The 17396-nt window shown below is 46.3% G+C and overlaps 1 protein-coding gene across 2 annotated transcripts in view; it reads left to right on the top strand.

The window, feature by feature from the left end:
• Grik4 (glutamate ionotropic receptor kainate type subunit 4) overlaps positions 1-17396 on the top strand; it is a 408987-nt gene that overhangs the window by 365864 nt on the left and 25727 nt on the right. For both annotated transcript variants that reach the window (XM_046438798.2, XM_058577098.1), the window contains 2 exons: positions 4420-4533; positions 15652-15761. In XM_046438798.2, the coding sequence (XP_046294754.2) occupies positions 4420-4533; positions 15652-15761 (224 nt within the window). The remainder of the gene's footprint in view (positions 1-4419; positions 4534-15651; positions 15762-17396) is intronic.

The following is a 17396-nucleotide window of genomic DNA, read 5'->3' as shown; positions in this document are numbered from 1 at the left end:
CCTCCAGACACACCTACAACTCATCATGGGCTAAGATCTCCCCAGAGGCCCTTGTTGAGATAACCATCATTGTCCAGTGCACCAGTGCCCTATCACCATTGCCATCCTGCAGCAAATACTTTTGGAACCAGGCCTGTCAGCACTCACAGGCACTGTCCCTGTGAAGCTCTAGGGTTGGGGACTATTATTATCCCACTTTATAGATGAGTGGATAGAGGCTGAAAGACACATCTAGTAAGTGACAGAGCCCAAATGAGTCTGCCCCACGCTCATCCTCTGGATGTGGCAGCACTCTGCAATTTCTGCAGCCTCTAAGGCTCTTCCACCCCCATCGTCTCCGTTGACCCTCACATCATATCAATAGGGAGGCACTGCACCCATTTACAGCTGAAAAAGATGAGTCCCTGAGAATGCAGAGGCGTTGCTCATGGACATGTGAGTGGCAATGGCAGCCTCCTGCCCATTGCCTCCTCCATGTGGGTGTGAGGGTGGAGACCCTGCCAGGCACCAGGGAGAGGATTTTGCCCAAAAGGGGGCAGCAGCTGTCTAAATAAAGAAGCAAGGATGAGAGGGCAGGCTTTGTCTGCTTCAGGTGGCCCGGGATCTGCTGCTGCCATCAGAACACCTCTGACTTGTTCTCTGGGAAGCCCGGGTGGGAGCAGCAGGCTGAAGTGACAAAGACCAGGGCCCTGCAGTGAAGACAGCCCCACCCTCCCCGGAGAAGTCTTGGGCTGTGACAGCAATGGCAGTGGTTGTGTGACCCCCATTGAACCCCATGAGGCAAGGGAGCGTGTGTTTTGGAAGTGGCCTAGGCTGGCTCCTGCCTATCCTTCTCTTATCAACGCCACAGACACCCAGGAGATAAAAGTGGGGCTGGCTCAGAGGCAGCACACAAAGCTCTTCCAGGAACACTTTCCTCAAAAATGGGGAGAGGAGAAAGGCCTCTATGCTCAGTCAATGTCTGTATCTGCCCCTGTGCAAGTGACCAGGACCTATGACACGTGGAGAGCTCTCGGCCACTGCCCTGCTCTGGTCCTTCTCTGCTTCCGACAGACCCTAGGTCTCTGGCTCCTGCTGTCCTGGTCTCTTCTGATTTCACAGTCCCCTGAGATTCAGTTTCAGGCCTGCACTCCTCAGATCGTTTGCACCCTCCCGATCTTTCCAGATTTCCTCCCCTAAAAACAGAATCCTAAAATAAATAAAGTAAAATGTCCCTAAATAAATAAAATGAAACACCTCTAAAATAAAACATCTCTGCCTTGGGTCCGCTGCTCCTCTCCCCAAGTTTGGTCCCCTCATCTGCTCCCCACCATTCGATTCTGCTGACCTGACCGCCGTCATCTTCTCCTCAGAGCAGGGGCTGATTAAACCAAGCTATACTTCCTCCAGCTGGGCAGACCAAGCACAGGGCTTTATAGCTGGACAAGAGCTGGTGAGCTCTCTAGTTGAACCCTTTCATTTTATAGTTGAGGAGACTACTCCAGACAGAGGAATAACTTGCCCAAGGTCACAATGAGGTTGAAACCCAGTGGAGACAAGAGCCACTTGTCTTTCCTGTCCACTGCTCTTTCCACTGGAGGTCAAGCCCCCCCACCCCTGGCCCAGGAGAGGCCGGAGGAGCAGAAGGCCTTGGATGTGCTGCCCTTGTGGCCGCCCTGCCCTCCGCCTCCACTCAGCGGTTCCTGGCATTCTCACACCCCAGCCCCTTCCTTGTTAGTTTGGTTTCATGGCACATTATCTTCTCATCTGAAGGCTGCTTTATAGTATAATGTCTTTTTAACTAAGGTGAAAATAAACGAATTCACGCCTCTTGGAATAATCCAGTCCCGTGTGATTGGTCTGATACCCCGGGGTGCACCGAAGCCAAGCTAGATCATTACCGTTCCATAGCGAGTCAGTTAAACATAAGAAACAAGCATCACCAAACCTCCATGGCTTCTTGTAGCTTGCTGCTGCCCTTTCTCTCCTCCTTCTATGCCTTCTCTGTCCCCAACTTACCCTGAACTGGGGACAAAGAAAAGAGAAGTGGGGATGGGGCCGAGTCAGCAATGTGGGCAGGAAGTGGTTTCTCTGCTTGGCCCAGTTTGGGGAAGTGTCTGTTTGTGACTAGAATGAAATGCCCTCTCGGGCTTGGGGCACAGGCTCAGCTGGATATGCGGTCATTCTGCATGTATTTAGGAAGAGGTCTGGCAGTGGGATGTGCTCCATTTCCAGCTTCCTCCCCATATGGACATATGGAATTGTTTAGCATAATGTCATTGTTGGCCAACTTCTGTAAACTTGTGAAATGGTTTCCAGCTTTTAATCCAAAGTTTGCCCTTTTTGGAGGAAAGCTAAATATGGGGAAAAAAATTTGAGGATAGCATTGTTTACTTTGGCTAATTGATTTAAATTTAAGAAAAATAACCAGAGAAAAGACTGGGTGCTATGATTACCCTTTGTCCATTTTAGCAGGTTTAGTTTCCTTAATCTGTTCTTCAGTCCAAAGCTTTGAACTTGTTACCTCCCCCATTTCCAGGCAGGGTGGGGCTGTCAGTTTCCAGCAAACCTGACCGCTTGGACGGATGCCGCACCTGCTGGCCTTCTTAGTTGGTTTCTGCTGCTCTGTGCCCATGTCACAAACTACATTTGTCAGGGCCACAGTCATGGAGAGGCTGAGGTTCTGAAAGACCCAAGAAGCCCTCTAAAGAGTCCCCCAGATGAAGGCACTAGCAATCTTCTAATTAAACTCCACTCTCTAATCCAAGGGTTGATTCATTTGATAGGAGTAATCAACATTCTCTTGGAGAAATACAGAATGTGTCACTCAGTTTCCATTCTTTATTAAAGATCTCATTCATCTGCACTCTAGTTTCTTTTAAGGATGCCTTGACTCTAGATGTTTGTTAACCTTTGCCGGGTCAGGGTTTGGAACATGTATGAGGGTGGAGGACGGGTGTTTAGATGCAGAAGAAACTGACCTTCACCCATGGATTTATCCTTCCTGGGCATACATCGCAATTCCCTTGGGAGCTATTCCCTTTCTACATTTTTTGCAATGGGTTAGCAAGGATCGTGTGTGTATGTGTGTGTGTGTGTGTGTGTGTGTGTGTGTTCATGTGGGCTCATTCAGAACTGATTGGCTTTTCTGTAGATTGTTTGACATTTTACTTTTCCTCATTTCTTTGTTCATCTTTTGCATGGACTGATCAAAAAACTGAAATGTAAATTGCCAGAGGCTTGTCTGAAAGATAGTGCCTAGGTTTATAAACATGCTTCTTAAATATCAGTATAAGTCACCTGAGCAACTTGTTAATACGAGTCCTGTAATTTCCCAATAGAGTCAGATCCAGGGTGTGAAAAAGACTCTGGAATTCACATTGATTGGCTCACCAGGTGATTCTGATGCAGGTGGCCCCATGGACTGACTGCATTTTGAGAACCATGCTGGAGAAATGTTGGACAGGTCTAGCACTTTTAACATTTCATGGTTTGTGGATGAGGTTAAGGAAGCCTGGAGAAGCAAAGAGACTAGCCTTGGTTGGTTGAGTGGTTAGTTAGGGCAGACCTGGACTAGAACTGAGTGCTAGCTCAGTCCAGGTATCCAAGAACAGACCAATAGGGAATGAGCTTGCTTTCAATGGGATGGAAAGGAAACCTACAGCATCTCCTTTTCCAGTGGGCCCTCATTTGGGCCAGATCCCATCAGAAATGAACACTCGAGGTACAATTAGGAGGCAAAGAGAAAGGAAGGAAAAGCTCTTCAGAACAGATTTTGGTTCTTTTGCATCAAAAAGACCAGAGACTCTTCTTTTGGTCCTGCCAGTGACACCTGAATTTCTATCTGGACAACAATGTAATTGGTCAGTGATCAGGAGGCCTGAATCAGCCCCATCTCTGGCAAGGGTGGGCTTTGTGACTTTGGGCCCCGTGCCCAATTTGTTGACATCCCTTTTTTTCTGTGAAATGAGCGGGGTTGCATTAGACTGTTTCAGATGCCTGTGTTCCTGGCATTTTTACCTCTCACTGTGACTCTCCCTGTTGAAGTATCTCACCTGCCAAAGGCACTCCGAGAAGTTGTGTAGACTGGACAAGTGAATAAGGGGAATAAAAATTATTCAGTGCAGAGAACTCCAGAGCCTACTGCCAGTTCTCCCCTCCTGAGCCCCTCCTCAGGGCAGAACAATCTAGCAATGATCCTCCTGCTTCTAAATCACCTGTGTGTTTAGAGGGCTCTAACCAGGAATGAACACAAGCCACGGCTTCAACATCCTGTCCTTTCCAGGGTGATTGTTCGGATCTGGGCTACGCTGGCTTCTCCCCAAGCCAGGAAGCCAGACCGAATAACCTCTCCTCAGGGACAGCCTCTAGTCACAGGCCCTGTGCCCCACCTCACCTCACGTGGCTACCCCGCTGATGGGATCTCTCTGTTCCTTTCAGAAAGCAGATCTGGCTGTGGCAGGCCTCACCATCACAGCCGAACGTGAGAAGGTGATTGATTTCTCTAAGCCATTCATGACGCTGGGAATTAGCATTCTTTACCGAGTTCATATGGTAAGAGACTTATTTTATAAGCATTTATGTCATTAAAGTTATTTGCATGCAAACACTGAGTTATATGGTAATAATGAGTGACTCACGGAAATATTTAGATTTTGAGACTTAAATGCAAATGTGCTGGGCTATTTTTTCCTCCATCAGCTGTGAGAACTTGCAACCAGGAGGGATGGAAAAGTCACACTTGTGAGCTTTCCAGTAAAAATGGCTCATGAATAGGGATGACCAAAAGAGTAATCTGGTAGCACTTGGTGCATAGTCTGTCGGTGACTATCTCTGTCAGTCACACTTCTTTCTCCCGGGGGCAGGGCCTGAAGCCTAGATAAGTCACCCCCCACCTTCTCAAAGATTCCTTCGATTCCCAGATCCACTTGTGTTCACTCTGAGCATTGTGTCTGGTTAGGGAATACAGACTTCTTCCTCTTCTGATTATTCATATTGATGCATACAGAGCAAATATCTAATGTCATTTTTACCTTGTCTTCTGCACCATACCCCCTCCCCCATGCCCACACAAAAAGATTTCTCTGGCTAGGTTAGCTAAAGTGAGCATCAAAATGAGTGTGTGAGAACACACCAATAAGTAGCCAAGGACGGACATGATCCCTGATATCCATCGTGACTGGCTGGGTCATTTCTATCAAGTGGGCAATTGTTGTGCTCACAGAAAATACCTGTCTTTATCTAGTTTACCAAACTGGACCAGAAGAGCCTTTCTCTCCTCTTTTCATCCACACTGGCTTGCAGCTACATGGATTTCCCCAGCTCTCTAGTCAGTTTTGGTGTCCATACTTCAGTTGCCATGCATATTTCTGTACATAGCCTGGCACCAAGAGGCTGCCCAACAGGAAAGGACTGCATGCCTGCTGAAGTGACCCCAGCCCTAGAGAAAGAGGACATTTGCACCCTCAGCTGGAACCCTACGCTGCAGCTGTTGAGGCATCGGGAGCTGTTCCCAGGTTTCTCTAGGAGGGTCATCTCCTGTCATGGACCCTAGGTAACAGGCCCACTGTTCAGATGAGTGATGTTCTGTGCTGGGCCTCAGTGTCCTTCATGGTTACCACCTGACCTGGGAAAGATGACCAGATCATCTGGAGGAAGTGATGCCATTGAAATCTCAAACTCCACAGGCTAAGACAGAAAGAAAGGCAAAGATTTCACAGTCAGGCTGTTATTGATGTTTGTTTCTGTGCAGTAAGGTACATTTGGACCCCTCCCAGCCAATGTCCTCCTCTTGTCCTCTTACTGATGATAGTTCCCATTTGTGGAGTACCTTCTATGTCCCGAAGAGTCTACCAGGTGCTTGTGACATGGGTTGTGGTTATGGGTTGAATTGTCTCCCCTTGAAATGCATGGTGAAGTCTTAGCTCCAGGACCTGTGAATGTGACCTTATTTGGAAATAGAGTCTTTGCAAATGTTATCAAGTTAAGATCATACTGGATTTCCATGGGCCCTAATCCAATGAAGGGTGTTCTTATAAGATGAGGAAAATTTGGACACAGACACATAGGGGAGAATTCAAAGACAGAGATGGGAGTGGTGTGTCTATAAGCCAAGGAGCACCCAGGATTGCCAGAAACCACCAGAAGATTCCTCCCCTAGAGCCTGCATGGGGAGCCTGGCTCTAATGATGCCTTGGCTTTGGCCTTCTGGCCTCTAGAACTTTGAAGTGAAAGATTTCTGTTATTTTAAGCCAGTCAGTTAGGGTACTTCGTTTTGACGGTCCCAGGAAATGTGCACAGTTGTGTTGTTCTTATTTTAGAAATGAGAAAACTGAGATGGGATTAGTTTAAAAACCAGGACAAGGCCACATGCTAATAAGGCAAAGGGTAGGGTACAAACCCAAGGACAGAGTGACTCCAGCCCGTGCTCTCTCTGTGACCCCAGCCTGCCACCCTCATGTTTTGCACATCCTTCTTCATTTGGTTCTCAGAGCCGTTCTCTGAAGAGGGAGGCAGGTACCATAATCCCTGACTCGCAGATAAGGAAGCTGGAGCGTCACTTGCAGCTGACCCAGGGCAAGGCTGGGGTGAGGCCTCCCAGCTCCAGGACAGTGCTCCGGTCACTGTCCCCCTGTCCTCCTGCAATTTTCCAACCAGCATCTTGTTTTGAGGTTCCTCCTCCCTACACTTGGCCCTGAGGGAACATCCAAAAGACATGGAGATGCACAGCCTTTTTCAAGACCACCCTGCTGTAGCTGCAAGTAGGCTCCGGCCTTGATTTCTTAATTAACACTGAGGAAAGAGCTCTCCCGGTGACCCAAAGACACCCCCACCCCCCGCCCAGGAACCAGGTAGCCAAAGACACCTGCCCCTGAGTGTTTCACTTTGCAACGACTGTGGCTTCGCTTCTCTGAATGCAGAACACCATTATCCTGAATATCAACTCTGGCCAGAACTATACCCCAAGTCACCAACCCTCTGGTCATCCTCCGTTGAATTGTTGGCCAATTGTTTACTACCACCACAGACCTATGACTGTATTAGTTCCTGGGATATTAAGTTTTATGTGTCAAGTAGGCATCGCTGTGAAAGTATTTTGCAGTGTAATTAATGTCGACAATGAACTGACTTTAAGTAAAGAAGGTAATCCTTCAATACTGTGAGTGGCCTCATCCCGTAAGTTGAAGTCAGTGAAAGGCAAAGAACTCAGGTTTCCTGGAGAAAAAATTCTGACCCAAGGCAATAACATGGACATCGTGCCCATTCAGATATATTCACCTTTTGGACTTAGCAGCTCCCCCAACATGTCAGCTAGGTAGGTAGATAGATAGATAGATAGATAGATAGATAGATAGGTAGATAGATAGATATGATGTGATATGATATACACATAGATATAGATATAAATATAGATATATCTCCCATTGGTTCTGGTACAGTTCCCCAGCGTGGCCTGGATTCCTCCCTCCTCTGGCCTCCCCTTGGAGGCCCCAGTATGCCACATGGCTGCTCAGATCTGATTTATAACAGGGCCAAACTGAGCAAAATATGAGCGCTGGAATGAACAGCTTACACTGAACAGAACTGACAGTTTATGCATTTATTCAACAAATATTTATCGAGTACATTCTGTGTGAGAGGCACTATGCTTAGAGAGTACCAAAAAGTCAGCTCGAGAGAGAATGTTCCTGGATCTACTGGTGATCCTGGTGAGAGTGAGTCCAAGATGAACTTTGCTATATCTGACCCAAAGAGGTCTCCGCAGGAATCGCTAATGTTGAAGTGTAGATGGGTGGAGTCCACCCCGAGAGCCTAGATCAAAAACTACACGGAGAGGCCGTCTCCAGTGTGATGGTGCTACGAGACTTAAAGCCAAGTACTGGGTATTTATTATTTTGTGAATTTTCTCTAATTGATGGTTATCTTGGAATGAAAAATGTGCTTAATTTTGTTTATCATTTCTAAGAATATAGAATTTCTCTCTCAGTTCTCTATCTATGAACTCACCTGACTGATGAGCAGTCGTCACCAAAACGTGAGCATCTGGTGGCAATCAATCCCCTGTGCAAAAGTAGAAATCATTAACTCAAAGTGAAATGCCTTGTGAAGAATTATTTTTAATTACTTAATTTTAAACTGATGCACAAAAGCATAAACATTTTATGTATTAATGGGGTCCCATGTCATGGCCCGTTTCCTGCATATGTTATTACATAATATAATTTCTAGTTAAGAATTATTGACAAAGCCTCCCAAATCATAAGTGATGGCAAGTGTGTCTCTGAATGTAAAGATAACCAGAAATAATTTGTGAATTTCCAACAATCTAAAGTTATCTGGGCTTTTCCATGAACATAGATCCTTAAGAGTTGATTATGGGATACTTTCCTTTTTCCCCACATCAGGGTATAATCTCTCTTTCTGAGGAGACATCTCTAGAACCAAAATAAGAAAAATGTTTTGCTCCCTTTACCACCTATGCCCTGCTACTTGACAGCCCAGCTGAGGAGTCTGGGTTTGGTATTTGTCCCTGTTGATATGTCCGTCCTGCTTTTAAAAACTCTCTGTTCTTAGCATCCAAGTCACCATTTTCTCCTGGAGTCCCTCATGCCTCCTTATCATTTTGGTTGATTCCTTTTTCTTTTCCCCTATATAATTTTCTATTTATTTATTTATTTTATTTTTAATTTTTATTAGTTACACATGACAGTACAATGATCTTGACATATCATACATTTGAATCAAATGGGGTATTTCTTTTTCTTCTTCTTCTCTCTCTTCTGTCTCCCTCCCCCTGGATAATCTCACCCATGACTCATCTGTGACCCACCCCAGCCTCGCCCCTCAATTCCAGGAGTATATTTCTCACTCATTACTGTAGCTATCCACCTGGGTCTCACAGACTGCTCCTCCCCGCCAAAAAAATAGCATCACAAACTGCATTCAGTGTACTCAAACATGTCCCTCCTCCTCTACTCTGAACTCCCTCCGGTAATGACATCTCCGTCCAGTACCCCAGATCATCCTGCCCTGTCCTCACCTCTCATCTCACCTCCTAGGTAGTTCTCAAGCGCGCTTCAGGTCTCCTAATCTCTAACCTGAACTGTCAACTCAGTGGGATGAACGTCAAAGTGTAGGTAACCCCTTGTCAGACTACAGATTTTTGTATTTTTGATATGAAAAATGTAATCATCCTAAACCTTCAGTGTTTACTGGATAGGTATGAAAGGAAGGAAGGAAGGAAGGAAGAAATGGCTGGCAGCTCCTGAATCTAGGGACTCTGAGGTCACTGAGCTCCATCCTTTACTCTTGGCTCCTGTTGGGCAGAGCACTGAGCCCCAGCAACCTGGGTTTCTGTTAGGGGATCCTGTGGGGCCAGTATTCTAGGAAGCAAGATGAAGGCCCTAAATAGATGATCTTTTTCTTTTTGGTCTTTACCCTCAATGGTCTTGACAATAAGAAGAGATGGGAGGCAGAGGTTCCGGGCAGCCAGATCCCTCTTCTGCTCAAGCCTGGCCAGAGTTGCCACCTGAGCGCATTGCAACACCTACATGCCCTGCGTACAGCACAATCTCCACCTGAGAAGGTATCAGGATCCTTGGTGGGGGCCAGGTGTGCTTCTAGGCCATATGTAGATGGCTCAGCCTTTGGAATCTGGGGTGTCCCCCAGTTGACTCCAAGGATGGGAGTCAAGTGATAGGATCTACAAAGTTCAAGAGTCTTTATTTCTCTGGCAAATGAGCTTAGTTCTTACTGAGAAGCTCAGTATCTGATCTTGCTGTATAACTCCAAGGGCATTTTGCTTTCGAGGGTTTTATGATGTTGCTGCATACTGTGAGCTCTCAAATATCTGTGTGAATGGAGGGGAGAAGAGCATGGGAAAATAAAAACATTTATACTTGACATCAGAGTATATCATGCAGTTTTCTGTCTTTTCCCCCTCCTGCTGCAGCAATTTGCCTAATGATGTTTTTCCCAGACTAATATTAAAATAAGTTTGTACTCCTCAAGCACGCCCTGACTGCTGTAGCAAGGCATCCTTAGAATATGCCAGAACCACCCTGGGAGCCAACGTTTGGCCCATACAACCCCCAAATGGATCAATCTCTTCTGAATAATTTAGTCTTGGCATCTTCAGGGAGCCTGTGTATGTCTAAGATATTTGTGTGTTGACCAGCAGCTGTTACTTTTTGATACATTTCCACATACACACTCTAGTTTATTGCAGCAATGCTTCAAAGCAGATAGTGTGATTCCCATTTTACAGGAGTCTGAGGCTCCATGAGCCCAGCCAGTGCAGTGGAAGAGGAGAGGCAGCACAGGCATGCCAGGGGCACTCAAGCAGGTTTTCTGTCTCTTACGTCCCAGATGTTTCCAGCTACCTGTGTGCAGGAAGTGGGTCCATGGCTAGCGGGTACTTTTCTTTCAGTGTCAAGGACATGCATTGGATGATCTTTAAAAAAATAAGTCCTTTCCTATTGGAGGACACTATCTATGATTCTATGTCAGGTCCCAGTCCAGCCAGAGCATTGGAAATTCACTAAAAAATATGAGCTGACCATTTCCCCTCTATACCAGCATCCTATTCTATCTTTGATTAAGCAACGGAAAATGTTCTTACTCTTCTTAACTTACAGCTAGACTTTTCTCTCTCAAGAAAGTTAAAAAATAAAAATCAGACAGTGATTAAAAAGTGAGAGAGAAATAAATGCCAACATTAAATTAATTACAGCATTTGCTGGATATATTACTCGTTTTTCCAAGAAGGTCTGTTTCATTTCAGAAAGACTGTCTAGGAAAATGGAGAACAGTGCTAAGTAAACCAGTGAATCATTTCTAATACTCCTTAATACTGTGTTATAAGGAAATAGAAAATGAATAGTGTTCTATTCCTTAACGCTAAGTAACACGATAGCCCGTCTAATGGAAATATGGATCCCTGAATGTATAATCATTTTAATATTGGTTATTTATTAAGTGCTTCTCTCTCAAGAAGCTCAAGGTGTCTTATCAGCGTTAGTTTAGTAATCCTCACATTCTCCCTTCATGGGGATCATGGCGCTCTATTTTACAGAAGAAGAAAATGGCACCCAAATATGTCAAGTGGCTTACCAAGGACTACTCAGCAAGTCAAGGTTGGTGCCAGGATGAGAACATAGGTCTCCTCACATTAGATTCCCGACCAGCAAAGTGAAAACTGATATGGTAGCTTGTGGGTCATGTAGGCAACAAGCCATCTGGGTGTTATAGGTGGAGAGGAATTAATTGTTTGCTTTCCTTTCTTCTCTTGGAGTCCAGGGTGAGTGCATGCTAAACTGAAATACATAAGACGATTCATTGCCAACTCCTTTGGGCAGGCTGTCTGTGGGTTCCTGCAGTGGGTTGAGAATTACCCTCTTCCATGTCTCCCAAGAGTCATAGAGAGACTGTTTTCTTTCCTCTTCAGCCCTAGAGAGTATTTTGTTGACCATTGACCACTATTGGAAGTTGACTGTCTAACAGGAAACCTCTCTAAAAATTACCATTTAGAACTAAAGTCAAAAATCACATGACAGACGTGACAACCCTCTGTCATTGATATGCTGGGGAGGGGACAGAGCACAGGGAAGAAAGAGAGTTGATATCATTAGTTTTTGTGTAGGAAATTGGGCAACATAGCCCTTACACAGATCCAACAGAGCAGCCACAGGTCTGATCCACTGTGCTGGTGAGTTTTTTGGGGAAGGCTAAGATGGAACAGAGTTCTAAATGTTGGTTGTTAAAAGCCATTCTTCCAGAAGAAATTCTGCAATTGCCCCAATTGCTTCCCCAGAGAGCCCTAGGGGAACCCCCATGATGCATGTTTTACAACTCATATAAACTCCAGGAATTATGGAAAATGACTGTAGCCAGATGACATTTGTCCCTCAAGGATTTTTAGTGTCACCCTAGGGCAGGAGATAGTATTTTTGTTCATTGAGGAATGCCTGAGTATAAAAGGACGTTCCCTCCTTGGTCACATACCCTCTTCCCCTTCTAAGTTACTCCCAGCTGCCATTAGATAGAAGAAGGGAAGCACACACACATGTACACCTCACCACATGGTAACTTACTTCATCCTTAGAACAACCCCAGGTAGGTTTCATCACTACCCTCATGTTACAGAAGAGGGAACAGACCAGGAGGTTAGGCAGCTTGTCCAACATCATACAACTTGGAAGTGGCAGAGCAAGGATTCAGTCATGGGCAGTCTGGCTCCAGAGTCTGTGTTTTAATTCACCACCTGCTCTGCTTTACCCAGTTCTAGGGCCCATAGCTTTGGTCCAGACTCTGAGAAAGTGATTGCACTTTTACCACAATACCATTTCCTCTAGTACAGACAGAGCAAGGTAACAGTGGGTTAACAGGATGTGTTTTAAGGAGAGAAGGAATTTTTAACATGTAAGAGGAGTTTAGTGCCTCTCAGCTCTATGGGCAGCCCCACTGCTACATTGTTATCAAAGGACTTGAACACACCAGAATCATGGTCTGTCGGTGACCAGCCCTTTGGGTCTCTCCCATCATCAAAGAGCATCAAGGATGCTGACTCTGATGTGGTCAGTCTGAACCACAGTTCAAAATCTAGTGAACTAGTTCTAATTTTGCTGCCATCTAATATTCAATTCTGCCAGCCGGGCTTGACCTGTCTTTGACATTGAGGCATATATCTATATCATCTATTTATCTATATAAAACACCACTTATCTACCTCCAAAGTGGTTGTATTCACCAGAAGGAACTAGCCCAACTTGTAGTCAGCAGTTATATTGATTGTAGAAATCAATACAAATGTCTATAAATACAACAGAGTCACAGTAAACGATGATGAGCATAAATAAATAACACGACTACTTCAAGGGGTTCAGATAAAATAGGTTGGGATTCTGCTGGCACTGGGGGAAGGTGTGGGATTAATTAGGGAGTTTATTGGAACAAGTTGCAAAATTAAAAGGAGAGAAAGATTTGATACAGCTGCCATTTGAATGAAAAGGGTATGGCACAGCTTGATGAACGAGAAGTAGAGAAATTGAAGCCATCACTAGTTGTTGGAGCACGGCACTTAACCTCCCTGGGACTCAGTTCTTCCATCTGTCAGTATGGAAAATTGGGTGTTGAAATCAAGAAAACATAGGGAAGCATTTTTTTAGTTCTTCAGAAGAAAAGCATCACCATCATACATCCTTGGTGTTCAGGAAAAACTATTATTTGGAAGAAATGCCTATGGCATGTGACACCTGATTTGCTCCAAGTGCTGGTAACTCAGGTGTCCTTTGGGAAGGAAGCAATCTAAAGCACTGCATAGAAAAAAAAAATGGTAGGCATTCAGAGTCCTGCAAGAAGCGCACTTCTCTTTGGCATCATCTCAATGGCCTGAGCCAAGGCTGTAATAACCCCAGACCCAAATCTCAAATGACTGCCCAGTCCTTCCTCTTCTGGTTGGCGTCAGACAATCACATGTGGAATCAGATGTTGCCTTGCCAACAGGACTGATACGTTCCTGGTGGAGCTGTGTTTGTGTCTTGGTCCTTGTTTGTGTGATGTTCTGTTTTATAACTTTAGTCTCCAAGATTTTTTCTCACGGCTGTGCATCATTCCTTATCACCCATAACCAAATATGGCAGCTTTGAACAGTGTTGTCATTTTCCTCAATTTCACTCATTGTGATATAATCAGGTATAGATTTCTGACATTGAGCATCTAATGGGGTTTCAGATTCAGAAAACAACAATAAAAGATTTTTTTTTTTCTTCCTGGATATTTCTCAGCTGAGAGATACAAAGTGAAATAGTCCTGAATGACAGAGAACATGGGATTCACACACATTTTCCCAAAGAAAGTCTAGGGCTAAGAGGGACCCCAGGAGTAGACCAGCTAGTGATTTCTGCTGCAGTAGGAGCTCAGACAGGAACAGATCCTTTGTCCCCTTCCAGACTCTGCCTATGCCTTCTGTACTGTCTGTGTTTTTCTGTGCCTGACACTGGCTCTTGGGATGATGAAGAAGACACAGCCCATGATGGACACCAGAATGACCAAGCAGGGACCCTGATTCTGCTGCTCTTGAGCCCCTTACTTTCTGTTAGAGGATTTATGTAATGATGGGATCAGACATGCTCACATGACCTTCTCCCCGTTCCTCTCCTATTCCCTTCCCTTAGTTAGTGGGACTTGTCCCTCAAATTGTTTCATTTTCCCAGTAGATGACCTGAGTGGCCTGTGCATGCACTACAAGGAAAATAATTGCAATTTCTCCAAAGGGCTGTTCTCTGGCCTAAGCCATACTGTGAAAGAAAACCAGTTTGAGAAGGACCACCTGAGATGTCCCTGTCACATTGTTAAAAGGCCACAAAACCCAAGAAAGGCTGCCCCATTGGCAAGGATGAGTTATTGACGTCTTCTCTGTACCCCCTCTGGTCTGTTGTCCCAAAGGATAAAATACACTGTTCCCGAGTTGATTCAGGAATGTGCCCACTGGCACTCTGAAAAGGAATGAAAAACCATCCACAAGAGAAGGTGAAAATCACCCATGACTGGGTCTGTGTAAAGACAGAAGGATCTTGCACAACTGTCTCCCACCTGCCACACATGTGACTAAGGGGACAAATATTGTCACTTGGAGTTTCTCAGCTTCTTCTGGCCTCTTGTGAATTATGCAAGCTTTGAGAGCTGGTTGAGTTCGGCTCAGTATTGGCATAGATGGTTCCCATTTGTGTTTCAGAGGACCCCAGGGTAAAAATGACACACCTGGATATTGATGGCAGGTTGTTACCACGACAAATATGATCTTGAGGTTGGAAGCTCACCTGTTCATAGAATACCTGAGCTTAACGCTGATTTCCGGTCCTATCTGTGGACTGACATCCCGGACTCCTGAGATCATGAAAGCATAGCATTTTCCATTTAGAATGGTCCTTAGGGGATATCTAGCCCAGTGATTTCATAGTAAATGAAAAGCAAGCCTGGCACAGGATCAAGTCATCAGGCAGGAGCTGGAGACAACACGCTGTCTACAGTGGCAGCACCGTTCAGCTCCAGTGCTGCTAGATCTCCCGTGTTGTTTGTTCTTAGATATGTGAAATCTAGCTATTTACGTGAAATCTCCTAATCGTTTAATACTGGCAACTAATACAAAATGAAACATGGCTAGGTCAACAAATAAGCAAACAAGTCCGCGGGCTATATGTGGTTCATAGGCCACCAGTGAGTTGGTTCTGATCTATCCCAGCTCCAGCTGCGTCCAGAGACCATCAGGGACTTGCCCAAGGCCACACAGCTAAAGGCAAGGCAGACAGCTTAACTCCATTCTTTTTATTCCAGTTTGCTTTCTTGCAAAAAAATGACAGGGAGCTGGCATCCAGTTTTCATTTCTGCCCACAGGTGCTGCCTGAGCCAGTGCACACTGGCAGTAGTGAGTGGCACTAGGGGGTTGGTCCACTCTCCTGGTACAAGCTGTTTTGTCTGCTGAATTTAGAGTGGGAGGTGTTCTGGAGAGGCCCCCACTAACCCTTTATCCCACTGTATCATTTAAACTAATCACCCAGAACCCAAAGAAATTTGGGGCCAAACCTATACACGCCATACCCTCTGCCCTGCCCTGCCCAAGGGCCATTTTGACTGAATGTGTATGGTGAATCTTGTTTTCATCTCCATTTCTAGGGACGCAGACCCGGCTATTTCTCCTTCCTGGACCCCTTTTCTCCCGGTGTCTGGCTCTTCATGCTCCTAGCCTATCTGGCTGTCAGCTGTGTCCTCTTCCTCGTGGCTCGGTACTATCCGTTCCCCTTCCCTGTCCTCACACCGCCACCTCGTGTCCACCTCTGGAAACTGCATGGGGTGGGGGGTTGGGAGGAGGAGATGGGTGGTTAAGAGGACCTTGCTGCCAAACTAGGGGACTGGGAGAGGGACTGGGGGCCTGAAATGCTCTCTGCCCAGCTGTAGACCTCCCACTACCCACCCATCCATCTTCGTGTGTGTTCCCTGACTTGCACAGTACAGACAGGTGAGCTTGTCTGGATTTGTTTCTACACCCCTGACTCTTGTCCCCTCCTGCTGTCTGGTCTCTGGCCCCCTGCTTGTGTAGGAGACTAAGGAAAGGGAGGAGGGGAGAAGGTGGCAGGAAGATCACTCTGATTAAGTACTATGCATTTGGCTGCCCTGACATCAATCCTTGCCAGAATCCACCACAAAGTGCTGAATGACAAGAAACGGATCCTGCAAATTCAGAGTGGGGGGACTGGAGGCTGCAGTGACATAGGCCAGGGAGAATACTTCCTCTGCACAGAGCCTGAATCTGCCCCTGAAAACACAGCTGTTCTGTTCAATAAGAACCATAGAGGGTGGCAGGCGCAAGAGGACAGGATGGAGGGAAGCATTTGCAGTTAGTGTTGAGTGGAAACAAATGGTTCAGATCAGCAGTTGGGGAGGATAATCCCTCCTCTCTCCTCAGAAGCCAGGGGCTGTCTCTAGCCCTACAGAGAAACCTAAGGGCATCCCAAGCTATGTCCTACTGAGAATGTGCAGAGAGGGTTGTTTCTCTCTGAGCTTACGGCCTGTTGAGCCAGCCTGGGCTTCAGGAGAGCTGAATTATATCCAGAAGTGGAACAAGCCCTAGTGGCCCTAGGCCACTCACTCAAGTGCCCACTGTCTGTTCAGTCTACTGCAATGGAGGGTCACCAAGGACCGTTGGGTGGGAGTGGAGAATAGTTCAGGATGAGCTCCTAGAAATTCGATGGAGGCTCTATTGCAGGTGTCTTTTCAGTGGACTCCTTTGCCTCCATCCCACAGCACTGGGCCACTAGTGTGCATCCCACCTCTGCAGGCTGGGGTCTTCCCCACCACCGGTGTGTTTGTTTCCAGGATCACGGGGAACGTGCTCTTTCCACTTAGGACGGGCGGTATCGGGGTCCTGAGGCCTAAAGAATCTCAGTGTGCTTAACCCCAGCGCAGTTCCCATCCTGCCCAAGATGACTTGCCTCACCCTATCAGTGCTCTTCCCAGGGAGATAAGGCCATGATTGGGAAAGCCGTCTGGGCCAGAAGATCCAACCCGACAAAGAATGGCCCTGCTTACAGCCTGGTAGAGGGGCTGAGTTGCTGCTCGGGTGCCACCTACCTCTCTTGGGCCTGTAGGCATTGCCACTGTCAAGTATCTGTTGTCAGTGACAGCTGGCAAGGCGCGGGAGCTCACACACTGTCTGACACTCCGCTCTCCATTTCGCAGCACTGTCTGCTGCCGCCTTTAGGAAGCTGTCGGTGGAGCCAGCGCCGCGCTCTGTGATGCTCTCAGTGACTGAGCCCCTGAGAGCACGCCACAGCTCTCAGGTCACCTCCAGGGCCCTGAAAAGGGTCTTGGGGCTTGGTTACCAGACATGCACACACAAGCCTGCCACACCATGCCAGAGG

Source organism: Marmota monax, unplaced genomic scaffold, assembly GCF_021218885.2.
Source record: "Marmota monax isolate L192 unplaced genomic scaffold, Marmota_monax_Labrador192_F-V1.1 WCK01_AAM20220418_F8-fsc00081, whole genome shotgun sequence".
Classification (NCBI taxonomy): domain Eukaryota; kingdom Metazoa; phylum Chordata; class Mammalia; order Rodentia; family Sciuridae; genus Marmota; species Marmota monax.
Note: the sequence above shows the minus strand (reverse complement) of the source record. Positions and strands in the feature narration are given on the sequence as shown.